Below are 19,089 nucleotides of genomic sequence, written 5' to 3'. Positions count from 1 at the left end.
TAAGGAAAGGGTTTCTCTATAATAATCATGGCCACTTTAACATAGAAGGTAAATTCTGATACAGATTTGGGTGGATCACATGACGATAGGAAGTCCACTTTTGGGTACTGTAACTTAGTTGGAGTTAACTTAATTACATGGAGAAGCAAAATACAGAATATTGTTGCGAGATCTAGTACAGAAGCATAATATAGAGCTATGACCCACACAGTTAGTGAGCTTCTATCGATCAACTCCCTTCTTATTGAATTGGGTTTCTATAAAAGAATTTATATGAAATTATATTGCGACAACCAGGCAACTATTCATATCACTTCAAATTTAGTCTTCTACGAGAGGACAAAATATATTGAGGTAGATAACCACTTTATAAAAGAGAAATTCCATGCTGGTATTTTATCTCTCAGACATGTTTAATCACAAAGACAGGTAACAGACATTCTTACGAAACCAGTCACATTCAAGATTTTAACCATTATATGTAGCAAACTGGGTATCTATGATGTTTTCTCTCCTCCAACTTGAAGAGGAATGTTAGATGACATCCCAACGTTCAACCAATGAAGTTGCTTAGCTATCTATATGGCTAAAAATTTTTTGGCCACATAAGGATGTGACATGTTACCTAGTTGGATTTATAACAAATAGGGGTGGAAAATGAAAATGAAAATGAATGAAGTCTTGGTATATTTAAGCCTTCAACATTAGACAAGGTTACGATCATTAGCCATTCTTAATGTAGACAAATCTTAATTGTATATGTTAGATGGTCAAGATCAACTTTTATGATTGTTTTGAAAGAAAGGACCCATCGCCATGGATGGTTAGATATCACATACCTCGATCAGGGCTTTGGTCGAAGCATACCCTGATTTATTGCTTAGATTGTAAATATAAGAGGGAAAGGAGGTCAGACTATGTCGAACAAAAGTTTGTTGTACCTAAATTTTTTATTAATTTTTTTTTTACTATTTTACGTGAATGTGATTGTCTTCATTATATTTACAAATTGTTATTATTATTCTCTTATTATTAAAAATAATAAAAAAATAAAATCTCGGATAAGTATCAATTATAAGTACATGAAACAAGAAATAAACACAAAATATAAAGAAATCAAGTTTTAAGTTATTGATATATAAATTAAAATTTAGGTATAATTTCGATGTATACTTTTTTCTTAATCATAGAAAAAAACTACCAAGTCATGACTTTTAGTAACATATGTCAATGTGGTGGGATGACGACCAACTTAAGCATATGGAGCCACAATGGCCGCTTACATGTAATGTAACTATATCACAAGAGTTATACATGGCATCATGTTATTTAGTTCGAATAAGTAAGAATGAAAAAAAAAAAAAAATGAATGAAGGAGAGGGGCGTTTGTTAAATTTCTTTGTATGAGACCCTCTTTTCCTAAAAAAAATACATCTTCAATACTCTCAAGAACTCTGTCAAAATTTTATAAAAAATCTAACAAAGTGTTTATGCCAGTCCAGTAGGTAGGAAAAAAACTGATATGCAAAAAGCTTGTTGTTGACCAAAACATTCGAGCGTTTGTGTCATTTTTAGGGATGGTAAATATTTTAATTTGATTTTTCTTTGCCTTTAAATTTTTTTAAAACGATACGATAAGGAATTCCTTGTTACACTGAACATATAGAAAAAATAAACCTAGAAACACTAAAAAGGTTCTATTTATTTTAAATTTAAATTTTTATTTTTAAAAGTATCTTATTTTTAATGGATTGAGATGTCCAAGTGGACCCTCTCGAAAACTAAGATTGCTTGAAAAAATTGAACTGAATTGCCTTTTTCATTGCAACAGTTAAAGATATTACAAGTTCTCCACACAAATATAGTCACCTTTGCCTTGTCCACTGATCAAATACACTAACAAGTCAGATCTTTCTCTATGATCTGCCTCTCCTCAAGAGTTGTTGACACGCGTGTATATAATTTTGTATAAAATGGAACCTCGTCTGCTGTCAGCACAAGGAAATCCAAAGAAAAAATAATTCTTCCACTTTCTCACCTGTACACCTTTGCTTCATTGTTGCAACACCAAAAATGGTACTTCAACGTCATGGATGGTTGGAACACGAAAAGTTATGTCGTCGTGTTATCTAGTCAGACCTACAGTCCCCTCATACATATCATCTTCGTCATCGCCACTCGAATCTCCACCATGCTCTACATTTGGCCGTTGTTTTATTCTCTGGAATATTTCATCTAGGGATTCTGAAGATGAAACCCGAGGATGAAATTGGTTGTCTTGAACCTGACGGAGCGGCAGAAATTTCCTGGAACCCATATTTGCCTTAAAATTTTGAAACCCATTTTTCATTGATGCCCATGTTGAGACTATTCCTGCGGATGAATTATCGTTTGATTGACTGGAATCTCCTGCCTCAAGCAAAGACACTTTAGCTGATTGTATCTTGCTCTTTTCAGTGGAGACGTTGGAAAGAGACGGTCTGTTTTGCTGTTCTCTGACATGTATATACTTGTTTGCAATAGTTTCTCTGCTATTCTCATACTTTCCTCCACTTTCTTTTAAAGCTTTTGATCGACTCACCTTTGGACCCTCCTTAGGACCAGGGACCTTAAGTTCTAGACTACCCTTGTCATGAACTCCTTTTTCATTTCCAGCAGACTTCTGCAACATTAACAGAAATATCATGTAAAAAAAAGGATAAAAATTAGAAGACTGGGTCAAATATTAAAGCAACATGCGATACTAGTTGTAGCAGAACTAAAGCTGCAAGACATTTTCCCTAGCAAAGAAGTGTAAAAGAACATACTGAGAATGCAATACCGTTTTCTTTTTTCGAAATAAATGAAAAGCAATTTCACAAACACAAACTTCTGACAGAGGAAAAGCACATGAGAACAATTACAACAAACAGAACCTCAAAGTTAATCCAGCAGCCATAAAATAACCGTATGAAGAGCCCAAAAAGATCTCCAACGGTTGGTATGCCAAACAGCTACTGGACAGATATATCTGCCAAAAGAATGCCAGTTTCACCAATTCAAGATAAAATAATCAACATCTGAGTGTCAGCTGTCTATTTGACAAGACATTTTTGTAAAGAAACACAAATACATCACTCTATGCTCAATTTTAAGGAATATGATCACCTAAGCTGCAGACCATAACTGGCCGATCTGGTTTACTACTAAACAAGCCCCTGAAGAGAGAGATACCAATTTATATGCTGAAAAGAATTCATTAGTAAACAACAATAAAAAGAATGATTTAGCTTAGTTTAGGGTTCTAACTATTCATCCACTTAAGAGATCTGCAAGGGCTCTATTGTCCATTCATAGATGTGTCACAAAAAAGTGAAGTTGTTGTGGTAATTTTTTGCAAAGTTGGTGTGGTTATTTCTTGCTAATAAATACCCCGCCTAATATTACTCATACAACCTAATTATGTTATATTTTTGAAATAGGCTAAATTTTATTAAAAGAGAAAAAATTTAGCTGGAAAGCAGCTACCAGAGAACAGCAACAACATTACAAATCAGCAAAATGAGAATGAAATACAATCCATAATTTCAAAGTAGGTGTCCCAATCTAGCAAGTAGTAGAATTTGCCTCAAGAGCAACGAGAGACCAGGTTATATCAAGCCAGAGGAAAGGTCTTTATTCCGAGAGAAGACATCAAACTCTCCACCATGCAATGACACACTTTTGGAATCTCCTTCAATGATCACAGGAAGGTCACTCCCGTGATCATGGGATCATGGGGCCTACTTATTCTCTGTGTAATTCCATGTCAATGGCACAGATCCCATGATCTCTTTATTCTTATGAATGCATGTATGTATCTAAATATTCAATAGAAAGAGAGAAAAAGGAGGCACAGTTCAGTAAAAATAAGGAAGTAACTTACCAATAGTATGTTGTCAGACTCGATATCCAAACCCACATTGTTGAAATTTCTAGCTAATGGAATGACATGTTCACCAACATTACAACCTTGCTCTAGCCAAGAACGCTCTGAGGTACCAAAGAAAAGAATTACAATAAAGAATAACAAAAAATAGAAACTAGGCCCCCCAGCTAAAGTTTATACTCACCTTTCTGAAGAATTATTATTCCTGACGGATCAAGCCCATTGACATCATCAGCTTCATTCTGGAACTTGAACCGTTTCCAGCTTCCAAAAAAATCAATTACTCTATCAAAGAAATTACTTGCAACCAGCAAGGTGTATATAACCATAACAAGTGGATATATTTTGTTAAATCCTCGACCAAAAAATGGAACAGCAGTATCAATGTTTCCCATTCTCTGTACACAATTCAAGAAGGTTCAGATAAATATGGTCAGTACAAAAGCCAAAAATTTTAATATAAAAAAGGAGGGTTACCTTTTCGAAAATAGTTTTGGCATTCCCATCAAGATGAATAAGATTGAGAAAGTTGTAACAAATTGGGGGAGCATATCTTGCAACCATCCTAAAAAGAACCATTCAATTGTTTCTCAGGTCATCAGTTAAAAAGGACTATTATTTCAAGAGTTAAAAAAATTTTAAAACAAAATAATCAGTATTAAAAATAAAGGGAGATAAAACTCTATAGCTCGAGCTAACAGCAATAACTTACGAGCAGATCATAAGCAAGCTAACTGAGCTTGTTTGTCTTGAAGTTAATGAGTAAAACATCAACATTCCAATCTTGAACAATGAATAGTATGTGCAAACGCACATATACATTAGAGGCACCAAAGCAGCTACCTGTGCAACAAAATAACCACAATAATAATAAAAATCAGCAAGAAACAAATATCTTTTTGATTGTTGACCCCCTACCTTGATGAGACTTGAACCCAAGACACCACACTAGAAACTCCCCTATGTGGCTATTGAGCCAAAGGCCCAATTCAATTTCAGCAAAAACATTTCAAAAAGAAAAATGCAAATGATCAACAAATCTGAAAAACAATTGTCTAAAGTTGCCTCCATGCTATGCTGTCTTGCTCATAACAGTACTCATGATGCTGCCCTCCCAGGGAAACTTGAAGACCCCCCACGTCCCTTTTTTCAGTTGGAGTTCCTCAAGAAGAAGAATTCTCACTCTTAATGATTTAAAAAAAATGGAGGTAGTGGTCAACAATTCTGTTTGCAGCCTTAGAAGAGGGACTGATGAGTTATTGATCATTTAACTCTTCACCGTGTTCACGGGGCAGATCTGGATTGATTTTTTATCAAGGTTCAACCTTTATTCATTGTTTCCTGCATCAGTTCTCTCTCAAGCTTACAAGGGGTAGAAAACCTCTTTGACTTTCATGCCTGGCCTATATACCTTGGCTGATTTGGTTAGAGACAAGCAAAGGCGATTCAGACAGATGTCTTTTTTGAATTTCTAAGTTGGAGGATAAAATTACAAATCAGGTGGGTCTATTCCCTCAAGGACTAAAAGGACTTCTTGTGGGGGCATCATTAGTTGGTGGCCTTCAAACAGCTTTGCAAATCATTAAGCAAATGCCTTAGCTAAAGAAAGGGTTGAGCTGTTGCTCTTTCTACCTTGGCTGATTTGGTTAGAGACAAGCAAAGGCGATTCAGACAGATGTCTTTTTTGAATTTCTAAGTTGGAGGATAAATTACAAATCAGGTGGGTCTATTCCCTCCAGGACTAAAAGGACTTCTTGTGGGGGCATCATTAGTTGGTGGCCTTCAAACAGCTCCGCAAATCATTAAGCAAATGCCTTAGCTAAAGAAAGGGTTGGGCTGTTGCTCTTTCTACCTTGGCTGATTTGGTTAGAGACAAGCAAAGGCGATTCAGACAGATGTCTTTTTTGAATTTCTAAGTTGGAGGATAAAATTACAAATCAGGTGGGTCTATTCCCTCAAGGACTAAAAGGACTTCTTGTGGGGGCATCATTAGTTGGTGGCCTTCAAACAGCTCTGCAAATCATTAAGCAAATGCCTTAGCTAAAGAAAAGGTTGGGCTGTTGCTCTTTCTAGAGTCCCCTCCTTTTAGCTCCACTTTTTGCCATTTGGCTTCTTTAAAAAAAAATCTAAAAAACATAATGCTCTTTGTAGTGGAGAGAAATAGAAAAAAAATGGAGCTTAATAGCATGAACTTTTAGGCAAGTGAATAAAAAGAAGCAGAAATTACATTTGAAAACTTGGAAAAGTTAAAACATATTTACAAACTAGAAAGGTGTATTCCCTTGGTAATGCCCTAATTTAACACTCTAAAAAAAATAATAGTCAGAAATATTGTGGCTCAAGCTTTTACCTGAACAAGAACTTCTTGCTTCCCCACAGCATTTATAAGTATGGAGAAGAGGGATAAATCAACTCCACTTGGCAATATTGTAGCCTCAGCTAACAGAATAGCAGCTGACATGCAACCAAGGATAATGGCCAAAAGTTTCTCAAGCTGCTTTCTCAGCATACAACGCCAGACCAACTCTGCAAGGTTTAAGCATTCTCAAAATTAAAAAAAAATCTCTCCTTGTCCTCCATTGTTCACTAAAAAAGAGGGGTTAATGCAATCTCACAAAGTTATTTGAAGTGGGAAGGACATGCCCAGATGAATTTGTCATGATTGAGCACATTTCAAGAAAACTTGGCTTATTAGCTTACATTGATGACAATAAGATCTTGTCCTCTCCTGATGAATCTTTTTCTCCTAATTTTCGAAAAAAAAGCAAAATAGAAAACATGTGGAAGTTATGTTGAAAACATTGAGCATTTGTTGTTATTTTGTCCTTTTCTAGTCCAAGTTTGGAATGCTTTTACATAAAAGTTTGGTCTTCATTTATGTTTCACCTCTTCTTTCTCTGCAATGCTTCAACAATCATCTATGGTGCCTTGGTGTAAGATTGGGAAGAACCACTAGAAACTTATGATTGCTGCAATTTCTTGGAATCAATGGAAAGAGCGTAATAGGTGAACCTTTGAAAACAAGCAAAATAGAATGATGGCATCATTGAGATGGTCATGCATTGCATTCTTTTTTGGACCAGCAAATTTCAAGAAACTTCCCATTTACCGAGCTACCCCATTTAGAAGTAATTGGAAAAATGTAATTTCTTTCTCCTTCCATCCAATTCCCACTTTCACTGCTTGATCTCCTCTCCCTCACAATTCTCTCCAACTAAACTTTGATAGTAGCTCTCATGGCAATCCCGAGCAAGCTGGTGAAGGTGGTACTATCCTTCTTGTTTACTCTGCTCCTTTTGGCTTGTGCATTCGATGGTGGCAGAATTGAGTGCTCTTCTATAGGCTTTGAGGCTCAAGCGACTCATTAATTGTGATTAGCTACACTTCGGGAAAACAACATCACATAGGGAGATTTTTAATGTATTACGAATAAAGTTTAGAAACCTCCAGTACCATGTGTATTTCTTAGTATCATATTCCAAGAAGTGTCAATGAATTGGAGGATTCTTTGGCTAGAAAAGGTGCTTCTTGCAACAGCTTGTGGTTGGCAATACTTTTCCCTTCTGAAATGATGGATGGCTTTATTGCTAGAAAGCAGAGGAGAAAACACCCTTAAGTACAATCGTGAAGGAGTTTCCAAACACAAGAGAATGGTGAGAAACTCCCTCATTAGCCAGCTTATCAGACATGCATTGGCAGACTCTAAGGAGGGCCATCAAGAAACAACAAATGATTTACAAATTCTTTTATTTTTCAAATATGTAAAAATATAACATAAGAGGAGGGGTAGTTTCTTTCATCCCACTCTTGACTATTGCTGAGTCTCCTTCAATGAGCAAGGGGCTTGAAAATTGCTGAGTGAAGAGCTACACACCTTAGAGAAAGCTCTGATTTCTGCCTCGGCAGAGTTGCAATGGTGAATAGGACCAGAAAACGAGAGAAACACTTCACCTTCATGGTTCCTAAATAGCACCAGCAACCCCTGCTGGACCCAGGTTTCCCATGGAGCTCTCATCAAAGTTTAATTTTAAATAATTGAGAGGGGAGGAGAGGAAGGCGTTTACTAAGTATGAGTTTCGATGGTGAAAGTGGAGATCTCTTTCCAATGATTTCTGAAAACAGAGAGGGGCAGAGAAGGAAGGCTCTTATAGGTCTTTACTGAGCTCAAAGCATGGTTGAATGTTCTGTTGTTCTTTCCGTTCCAAATCATCTAAGGAACAGTGGATAGGGCTGCCTTCCAAAGAGACTTGCCAATTGATGGGAGCTTGCAGGATATACTTTGGATAATGAATTCAGGAAATGACCTAGGGACATAGAGCCGGATTCCAAATATTTTAGTACTGCATCCCATATGGTAGACGGGACTGGCAATCCAGTAGTATGTGGTCCACTGCTTCCTCAACTAATCCACATAGTTTGCAAAGAGAAATGATGACCGGGCACCCACACTTTTGGAGTTCCTCACACAAGAAAATTTTCTTGTGAGCAGCTGTCTGAAGGAAGTGCGAGACTTTTGAAGGCCCAACTAGGTTCCACACCAGAGAACAGCTGTTCACCTCTTGGCTGTTAGAGTGCCCAAGGAGCTGGTTGTATAGAAATGAAGTGGAGAATGCTCCTGCTGTGTCCAGGTAGGTTCAACTTTACCTTCTTAAATGAAATGAATCGGTTCATCTTGTGAGCAGCTTTTCCACTTAAGTTTAACTTTGGTTTTATGTTTTTCGATCTTTTTTGGGGGGGAGGGGTGGTGTCTCGACTTGTCGTCTCTCTTGTGATGGTTTCCTTTACCAAATCTCATTTCTCATCTACTCAAGGCATGAATCTCACGTGACAATCAGAACGCATGTTTGTTAGAAAACCCACCCAAACAAAATATTGCAAAGTTAGATCTGATTATAATCTGTTAAATATCCAACATACTGCTGGATATTTACTCTAAAATACATTGTAGAATAGAGACTTAATAGAATATACATTGCAAGCATTGTATTTTCATAATAACTGCTTCATTAAAGGCATAGTTGCCTCTTATCCTCTTACCCTCATAGCGCTCATAATAAAGAAGCAAAGAGTGACAGCTTCTTACAGTATGTGTCCCTTTTACGGGTTGCCTTACCCACTTTAAGATAATCAATATTAAGAGTTTCAGTTCATTCATTGTTTACTTGCTGAATTCAATATTCACATATACATTGAATAAACAATTCCAACAAAAAAAAAAGACTCTAAAATCAACAGTAATCATCAAAAAATACTATAAAGCAAGGTGAACATGCTAGGACAAGGCATTTACCCATTGTATCCAAAACAGACCCCAGTGTTCCAGTCCGAGCAGGTCTAAAGCTAGAAACATATTGCCTGCAAGAAAAAAACATTGGAAAATCCATGATCAAGAAATACTGATCCCGAGTCTATTGCACATAAAGGAAAAAAACAAATGGTGATATAATCCCAGAAAGGATAGCCTTATTACATAAAGAACAGAACCCTATGAAGCTTATCAGATACAATTTTTTTTCTTTTAAAGCTTAAATGAAGCCATGCAGTAAAACAGATGACAGCCACAGTAAGCATTCAATCTACTGGTATCTCTAAAACTATTAAAAAATAGAATCTTGAGGCCTTCCACCACAGAACAGAAATACTTAATAACTGTTCCTGGATACCATTAAATTGGGTCATAAGGAAACATGTGACTGAAAATGCTTCTTCCTATACGCTCCCTCAACCAAGTTGCCATCTACAACCCTCTCCTTAATTCAGCTATAACATTTGTCTTCTTGTTAGTTTAGCACCTTGATGTCTTCTCTTACCGCTTTCATCCATTTTATTACTGTCATCCTCTATTTCTTGTTAGTCCATCAAGTGACATTCAAGAAACTCTCATCACCATTGCACTACTAGGCTTTGCTAAGCATGCCAAAATCATCTTTTATTTTCTCATCATTGTTTCTGAAAATTGCTCATTTGATGGTTTTACATCAAATTATTCCTTTTTTTTGGAATAATGCTTTTCTTTCTAATAATTTTCTATTATGGTAATTTCTAAAACTATCTAACCAGGTTTTGCCATGTATTCACTATAAAATTTATCTGCACAGTTATCATCTACACAGAGTGCTTCTTCATCATACAGTATTATACATACCAAAAAGCATAGCTGATCAGCACTTACCTTTATAGAATTTCTCCTGTGATCTTTGAACCCTATGATATGGCACAGTGCGAGTTTCCAATTTATACATCTTTGCTCTTTTCAATATCCTCTTTCTTGCAAATGATTCAAAAGAGGAGAGAGGAAGAGTTCCTTTGAGGATGTAACTTTGCCCTTAATTTGCACATACTTGCATGCTAAAGAATATGTATGCTTGCAGTCTACATATTCATTCTTGAGGTAAACCTTGAAACCCTTAGATTCTATTACATGCTCCTACTATATACTTTTCTATTCGTGCCATCTCTATATTTATCAATTAACATAATCTTTTGCAAACAATACACATCAAGGACTCTTTTAAATATGTGCTGTTAGTCGATCTATGATGAACACAAAGGTAGAAGTTAAAATAGATTCCCAATGTAAGCCCATAGTCACAAAAAATGCCCCTACCAACTCAAAAGACATATTTCCATAAACATTTCCACAGCGCAATGTAGATGCTCTTTTAGCTAAAGCTTCTTTCACTTCAGTTACTCTTACTATATAGCAAAGGTGTAAGTCATATGTCCTGGTGAAGTCTTCAGTAGTTTGTGAAGATAATTTCTCGACTTTTCTATGATTTAATCCATCTTCAAAAAAACTGTCAAATAATGAATCCACAACCTAAAATCAATCTTTATTTATTCAAAATGGTGTATGCCTCTGCTCTTGTTCCCTTAATTTTGCCTGTTCTAGATATATACCTCTTCCTCATTCCTACTGCACTGTATTAGTCCTTACACGCAATAGGTTTTGTATGTTGCGACTTTTTAAGTTTTTTCCCCTCTTTTAATATTATTATTCTTAAGTTTTTCATTCCTAGAGCCCTACTATTCCTCAAATCTTCCTTTTTAAATGGACTGTAGCTTTAATACATAAGAAGTTTATAAATATAGTAATAGTGGCCAAATCCTCAATGTTACAAGGGAAAAGAGCTCCCCAGAACTAGGACGTGGCAGAAGACGCCCTGCTTAGGCACAAATTGTATCATATGCAAGTATTTAGGCACAAATTGTATCATATTCGGAACCAAATTTGGCCATATGGAACTGCCCCTACTGCGGTCAAAGCTTAGTTTCCTTAGTTGTGAAGGGATGATAAGTCTCAACCTCCCGTAAAATACTCTACAACTCACAAAATAATTACTAACTGATTTGTTGAAGAGCAGATATAGAAGAGTCTTACATGACTTTCACAGTAAGAAGTCTCACAGAGCCAAAATTAATATAGTGGAATCTAAGAAAAGTCTCATGGAAAGAAGTCTCACAGAAGAGTTTCGGTTAAAGGTGTTCTAGTTATGTTAGTTTCCTATTTATGTTCAGTTGTTTAATTGTTCTAGGACTAATCTTTTAGTGTTTAACTTTGGGTGTAACTGGGATAAAGGTAGTTTATTTGTAATTGGATTCTACTTGTTTCCTCTATTATAAATAGAAACTTATTGTACTCAAATTACATCAGTAAAGTATTTCTCTTTTCCAAAGATTCAACATGATCGATCCCCCCTCTTTAATCCAAAGAACTTTATACACAACTCATAGTTCGAGAAAAATTGCTCTCTTGATCATATAGACTTCAAGTGACTTCCAAATTTCCTTTGAGGTTTCACAATTCATCACATGCTTCCTGAATTTTGACTCCATGTTGTTTAGAAGCCATGTAATGACATGATTATCCTCTGCCTCCCCATCAAACGTCATCAGCTCAGGAAGATCACCCCTCAAGTATTTTGTCTCTGCTTAGCCTTCAAATAAATTCGGACAAATTTGGACCAGCCCAAATAATTTTGTCCATTTAACTTCTCTGCGATTATCACAATAGTATCGATTACCGTCCAAATTACCGATTTCTTTGGCTGGTGTAATCACTTGGGCTGAATCAGCCATCATCAACTATCAACAACCACCAAAATTTTCACAAATAACACATTGGAATATACTACCACAACAACCAACACCAAAACACCACTAAAAAATAATGTGTATGCCTGCGCAAATGAGGTGAGGGCCACACAATACAAAAATTAGGGCACCAAAAGCATAATTGACATTATCACTCAGCTACCATCCACTAATTGAGAAACAAGTTGAAGAGAAAATCAATTAGGGTTGACATCAATTCTAGGGATGATGATGCAGGCAGTCTAGAAGACTTGCGTAGGCATAGTATTGGGAGAGAATGACCCACCCAACCCTCTAGGAGCAAACTTTTCATAAAGCTTTTGAATTGACAGCACAAGCCGTCTATCTAGGGTTATGGCACAAATAAAGGGGAAAAGGTCTCACCTTTAACTTCAATCAACAACAATTCTAGAAAAAACCCTTGCTAGATAGTTCGCACACTTGAGGAGGAAGAAGCTCATTAAAAACACATCAATCAGATCGTTTGCTCTAATAACAAAAATAAGAAAAACTAAGAAGAAATAGAAGAGAAAAGAGAAGAGAAGTTGAGAAGGCTACGTTGAATAGAGCAGCAATTGTGAGGGTCTGGAAACAACCTAAATTCTCCAATATACTCCCTTAAGAAAAGAGGTAAAAATGACATATATGCCCCTCTAGGTATAAACCCTTATCTCCCTAATTACACCGCAGAATGAAACAAAAATTTAACAATATAACTCTAGCATAAAGATAAGCTAACAAAAATTCTATAAGGGACATATGACCATGATAAATGACCATAATACCCTTTTTACAGATATTTTAACAAACACCTTCACAAGAGCCATAATTTCAGTATCCATTGAGCTTCCAAATCCCATCCAACCAGAGTATCAAAGGACTGTTGCTGAGTGGTCTCTTACTATGCCTCCAACTCCAACAGAGCAAGGATTGCCCTGGGAGCCACCATCCAAGTTCAATTTGAGTCAGCCAAAAGGAGGAGAAACCCAAATATGATTAATTAAAATAAAAGCAGCAGATGGCATCCTAGAACCAAATAATCTACATATGATTACACAACATCATTTGATTACGCATTACAATAATTCCTATTCTGAACTCTCACTGTCCAACCTCTAGCATCTCACTCTTCGATTACAATTAGTGTGATGCCTTCAGATTCCCCATATCATAATGCCCACTGTCAAGGAAGGTTATCATCTCACATAGAAGATATTAATAATAATAGCAAACATAAGAGGCAAGGTCACAGCTTGTGAAAATTTCCTAAAACTTTGATAGTCATAGCCCACAAGGTGTAAGCAAGCCATAACCATTATGATTACAAGGTAACCACAATAGCTGATCTTACAACCACAATTATTTCACTTTCCTACTCAGATTTAGCATTGGATGCCAGTTCTTTGAAAGCAACAGAATTCATCATCAAGGATTTAAAAAATACCTCAAAGGAAAATATAGAAAAGAAGAAGATGCAAGCTACTAGTTTGAAAAATACCATCCGATTGCATCCAGTCGCTCATAATTTTTTATGGTATCCTCCAGCTCAAGTGCCTCCTTGACACAGGCCTTATATTCACTAGAGAAGAAATGAAGTTGAGTTAAATAAATCTATAAATTCAATGAAATTACTACCATATCAAACAAATCACATTTTTCCTTTCCAATTGGTGAACTTCATAAAAAAAAATTAATTTTTCTTTGAAAGTTGTGGCAGAAAAATAACGGCATAGAACACTAATTGGCACGTAGTCTTAATAGCTTCAATCAGAAGAGGGAATTACACGATGAAATAAAATAATCAAAGAATGAGAAGTTTTAATGATCAAAACCTTGACTTGGTCAACTGCCCACCTTTTATATCTGTAGTACTCCTCTCGAGCTCTTCTAAGTTGACGCCTAAGCGTAGCCATAGTCTTCTCATCTGTATCATAGTCCATATCATTCTCTCCTAGCCTACCGCCTGAGGGTTTGAATGCTGGGTCTTCTTTAAACTGGAGGAAAACCAAATAAAAAATAAAAAATGAAATATAAAACAATGAACTATGCTCAAATTTGATGTCTTTAAATATGTGTTTGAGTTTCATAACAAGTAGAAAAGCATACCATACGATGCAGCATGTCATCAATAACATCCATACAGGGTCTTAAAGGGTCTCTCTTGGACATCTGATTGGATGTTGCTTGAGCAACCTAACAAAAATTAAAAAGAAAAAAAAAAAACATCATGCAGCATTGATCTTGTTCATAACTATGCATGCGAGAAGGGGAGAGGCATCAAACAACAACTTTATAAAATTCAACTCTGAGAAAAACAAATGATTTTTCAAATGACAAAATCTATTAACAGCTTTTTGAAAAGGTGACCGTTCTTGAGAAAGGGGAAAAAAAGTTTATATTTGCATAGCATGTATCAATAGTTTCAAAAATCCCAATGGCTAATATGGTACACGCCCTTACCACTATTGCATTTGAAAGCTCCTGATGAGCAGCATCAAGATTCAAAGCCATTTTAGCAACCTTATGTGAAAGCACTTTTTGGCGATTACTCCAATCAGCATTTCTCCAAATGCTCTTCGGAATTTCACTCAGGCCAAAACCAAGAAGGAATGCACCTGTGACAAGTCCAAAAGTGTTTGAGCAAGCCATGGCAAAGCCCACAACACCTAGGCTCCTGTCAATCAGAAATCAGGACCCATGAGATTTTCTTGTTACACAAAATAAAAACAAATCATAAGGGAAGGTACAAAATACTTTAAAGGTTAGTTAGAGAGGATAGAATATCAGTATCAATACTTTGTTATCCTATAAATGTCAACTCAAATACCCTAAAATATAAAAAAAAAGAGCCTAGTGAGTCACATAAACAGCTGCTAACAATTCTTAGAAGTTAATCACAAACTCTCACTCAGTTTCCCACAACATACATCAATCTAAATGACTTCAACGGTATTAATGTGGGTATATAGACAGGAAATGAGTAACAGTTAACATCTATACAACAATTTCTTGAACGGTTATACATCTAATATAAATGCATTCATGTCAAAATGTGTGTACATACGTAAATACATACATATATATATATATATATATATATATATATATATATATATATAAATACATATATATAGTCCCTAAAAGGCCAATCAAGGAAAGATAAAATAAACAAATTACCACATAATGGAATTGAACACTGAAAAAATCGATACGGGTAAAAGACAAACCAGTTTCTGCGCATGACTATAAGAAGAATGAGTCCAAAAAGACCAAGGGATCCTACAATCAGATAGAAGACTAAGTTCCCATGTATGCTACTCTTCATTCTTTCAGCCACAGTGAAATCACCGGCATCTTCATAACCCTGAATAGTGGGCACCACAATCCTGCTTAGAGAAATGAATAATGTAAATGAGGACATGTTCTAATATTCCTACATGAAAAATAGAAAAAAGTTTCTACAGGAAAAAAATAAACAGAATGTGTAATGTGATAGTACATCCATTTTGCACATCTAGCTAATGCTGATGATGGAACCACAGTCAAGTGACTGACATCATATCTTAATGGATCTTACAGATGACAACGAAAGCAAGCAAAATCTGATCATCAATTGGTTTAAAGGACCTTTGCAAATTTCATTGAAGAATTTATCAGTTACCATGTAAGCACGAACGTACTCCAATATGACCAGCTCCAAAAGAAAGCAATGCCTCCTTTGTCATGCCCAATTATTGCCTGTATGACAAGATAATCAGTCCTCTAAATTATTCAAATAAAGCAACATAATAGTTGAACCTACACATAAAGTAACATAATATTTAAATAAATGGATAAAGCAACTTAATATCAAGAAAATAGATTCAAACCATACAAGCTTGAGAACGAATTCCCTGAATTCTCGAGAAAATCTATTTTCAGCGAGATTTATTTTCATATGACTTCTACGGCAAAATAGATGATCAAATTAGTACGTTCTCGTCCCTCAGTCACCAGGCTACATTGGCAACCGAAACCAAGAAACCATTTTCAAATCCATTTCTATCGTCTTAAGTTAGCATCAAAAACCGAATGCCAGCAGTGACGAAGCAACAAAAATGAACCGTGAGCAGAATGATTCAGCTCAAAACTCCTGTAATCAATAGAAAGAAAAAAACAATTTCGGAAACACGCAAATTGTAATCAACCCAAGCGAAGACAGCATTCATAAAGATATACGCATGCTTAGAAATCAACTCGACAAAAACATTCGAAGCTTGAACAATCGCCATAGTCAAAATATAGGATTCGATCCGCCAAAAACCACAAAATCACTACAAGAGGACGAATCGAACTCACCGCCCAAATGTCGGCGGGGACTAGGATGATGATGGAGAGGGAACAAAACCAGGCGTATCCGACCGTGAACAAAACATAACGAGGTGCATCCGGTCCCGCGAAATACTTGAGCGTCACCGCCACCATTCCAAGCGTTAACGGGAGCGAAATTAAGTAAAAGACCCACATGTTTTTCTGTGTGAAATTTAATTTTCACAATTTTGTCCCCGGATTTTCTTCTCCGTCTTCGCTAGGGCATTCCGGAGAAGAAAGGGGAAGAATTCGCAGGTTTCAGAGGATTTAAGAGCGACCCGGTCAAGCGGATCTAATGCCCAGGAGTCTCGCCTGTAGACGAAAGAGGAAAGCTAGAAAATTGCAGAATTTCCGATACAAATTAATAATCTCAACGATCTCATAGCCCGCGGGACTATTTCTAGTTAAAAAATGTTTTTTGCACCTCTATATTTTAAATCTCAACTACCAATTTCTCACGCCTTTTCCAGTCCTCCTTCCTGCTAGCACGTACCGCTTGAGGATACGTGTCGGATCCGACTGAATCGAAGTTCGGACCACGATGTTAGCCAACTGAAGGTAGCCCTGAGACAAATCGAACTGTAATAACCGGGTATGCTTCGAACCTGAAGCCTTACTATAATAAAGTGTCTCTTGGTTTCTCTGCGTACCATGAGAAACTTTGTCCACCGCCGACTTCCCTTCGTGCGTCACTCCACACGTTTGAACGTTTGGTATCGCTAATATTCTAATAAAATTAGGTTGTTGGGACCGTTGGGTGCAATAAAAGAAAACACCAAAATGCGAAACTGAAGCCTTTCTCCATATTTATTGGACTGTTCTGCCCATTGGTCATTTCCTGACGTGTGCAAATAAAAGGGACAGTTGTGTCCTTTCACGGTAGGAATAAAAAAAAGGACTGAATGCCCTATGACTCTGATTCCTTTTAAAGTCTTGTTCTTAAGGTTGGATGAGTCGTTTTTGTAAAATAATTAAAATTACTAAATTCAGATATATTTTTATATTAAAACGAATTAAATATATGATTAAATAGAACGTATTAATGCCCGATATGAACTAACGTGATTGGATTTTCAATACTAACCCATTGAGAGAGATATTAACGACAAAGAATATAATCACAAAAAAACATTAATCTATGATCACATACAATCTTATGATGGTTCATGATCATGTCCATGTTATATATTTTTAAATAGTTATTTATTCATTTTTTGAAATCAAGATGATTATCCAACTTTAAATAATAATTGGAAATTAATTATTCTCGCATGGCTAAATATCGAGGAAAATCGTAATGTCCCTATATACAGATGTAACTCGTCTAATGCTATCAAATTGATTCAGGATCTTAGGCTTAAATGTAAATTTTGATATCTATAGACATAATGCCTACTAGGTTAATGGGGTAGCAATATGACCATTTATCATAAAACTTCACGGAACCGAACTAAGGGCATGTTTTTTATTACGAGATTCACGACGTTAATGAAAGTTAGTAGTTGGAACTAAGTCAATGAGCATGATAGGTAATTTTATTTTTGATAACCAAACGTGGGAAAGTTGCCCTTTTCCCCTTCCTTTATGCCATCAATTGGTAGGGAGGGAAGAGGTGCTCAAAGTGGTGAGAAGGAGCTACTACTCCCCTCTTATGATTTATTGGCACATAGTGCTAAATATGTGACCACCTATGAGACTTAACCAACCAACTGAATCAACTACAAATCCAACACGGTTAACTAAGTTGTCGCTTGATTCCAATATTTATGGGCATGTGACCCCCACAAGAGGGTTTGGTTTATCGAACCTAATTCGATATGCCAATTCAGTTCAAATTTTATAACACTTATTTGGTCAATTGCTCAATTTATTTATGAGAATCAAAGTACATGGTAGTTAGTTATATATGAGTATTTTGTTTGATAAAAAAATCATTTACTATCTTTGGCATTTAACCGATATTGTGTTTTATAGTCATGGCTATGTGACTCTTATTCTAGACATGACTCGATTAAGTTGAGTAACCTAACTAAAGTTGTTTTTCTAAGTTAGAAGTTGGGGTGAGTCAGAAGTATTTGGGTCTAACTCCCCTAACTTGACCTGCCTCCTCTTAAAACTGGGTCGATGGTCAACCCAATTCATAAAAAATAATAGTTCCGTAGTTTATAATTTAAAATCTATAATTTGTTAATTAAGTGACATTTAATCTTCAACCTTCGGAAGAGTGAATACATCTAGAAAATAATTAATTAAGAAAAGAGAAATTGAAAGTTCATTATACCCTTATCTAATTTTTATAATTAAGTGACAAATGTAAAAGAAAAAGAAAAATAATAAAATTACCACATTAGATAAAGTTTTATTTTATAAAAAAATATTTTATCTAATTAAATAAAAAATACTAAAATATTTGTATATAAATATAAATATAAATATAAATTAATACTTTTAGCCATTTTTGTGGGTGAATTTACTCTCTCCTTATAGCCTCAATGGACATCACTATTCAACAAGAGGGTAGATCCTTTGTCTTTACGCGTCGCCCGCTCAATCCACTCATGGAAAGATTTCCTGACTGGCTGATCGCTGCGGTTCCTGTGCACCGCGACTTAATATCGGTAGAGGCCGGTACAGCACTTGACGCCGAGGGTAGCCCCGAAAGATTTCAAAAACCTAATCCTTTTCCAGTAAAATTTCGGAAACATTTGGCCGAAATCGGAAATAAACTCTTACTTTCC

General features: G+C 35.9%; 1 protein-coding gene across 1 annotated transcript; it reads right to left on the bottom strand.

Moving 5' to 3' along the window:
* Positions 1-1,809: 1,809 nt before the first annotated feature.
* Positions 1,810-16,707, bottom strand: LOC137936872 (uncharacterized). The gene is made up of 14 exons (XM_068781813.1): positions 16,340-16,707; positions 15,663-15,739; positions 15,229-15,387; positions 14,462-14,675; positions 14,108-14,194; positions 13,856-13,995; positions 13,500-13,580; positions 9,198-9,262; positions 6,258-6,433; positions 4,620-4,750; positions 4,385-4,472; positions 4,092-4,305; positions 3,905-4,011; positions 1,810-2,662 (listed from the first exon to the last, which is right to left on the bottom strand). The coding sequence occupies exons 1-14, from the start codon at positions 16,505-16,507 to the stop codon at positions 2,126-2,128; spliced, it is 2,244 nt and encodes a 747-aa protein (XP_068637914.1). The 5' UTR covers positions 16,508-16,707; the 3' UTR covers positions 1,810-2,125.
* Between the last annotated feature and the right edge of the window lie 2,382 nt (positions 16,708-19,089).

Source organism: Aristolochia californica, unplaced genomic scaffold (assembly GCF_029961685.1).
Source record: "Aristolochia californica isolate CCGP_79_NKW_82.1479 unplaced genomic scaffold, dmAriCali1.0.hap1 SCAF_7, whole genome shotgun sequence".
In the NCBI taxonomy this organism is placed as follows: domain Eukaryota; kingdom Viridiplantae; phylum Streptophyta; class Magnoliopsida; order Piperales; family Aristolochiaceae; genus Aristolochia; species Aristolochia californica.
The sequence above is the reverse complement of the archived record's forward strand: the minus strand, read 5'-3'. Positions and strand labels throughout refer to the sequence as shown.

Bases quoted from the DNA above. Each gene is read 5' to 3' on its own strand.
- LOC137936872 (XM_068781813.1), bottom strand. From the start codon at position 16,507: ATGTGGGTCTTTTACTTAATTTCGCTCCCGTTAACGCTTGGAATGGTG. The intron at 4,751-6,257 runs GTAAAAGCTTGA...TTTGTTGCACAG, and splicing joins AGCAAGAAGTTCTTGTTCAG to GTAGCTGCTTTGGTGCCTCT. The intron at 2,663-3,904 runs GTAAGTTACTTC...TTAATGTTGCAG, and splicing joins AGTCTGACAACATACTATTG to AAGTCTGCTGGAAATGAAAA.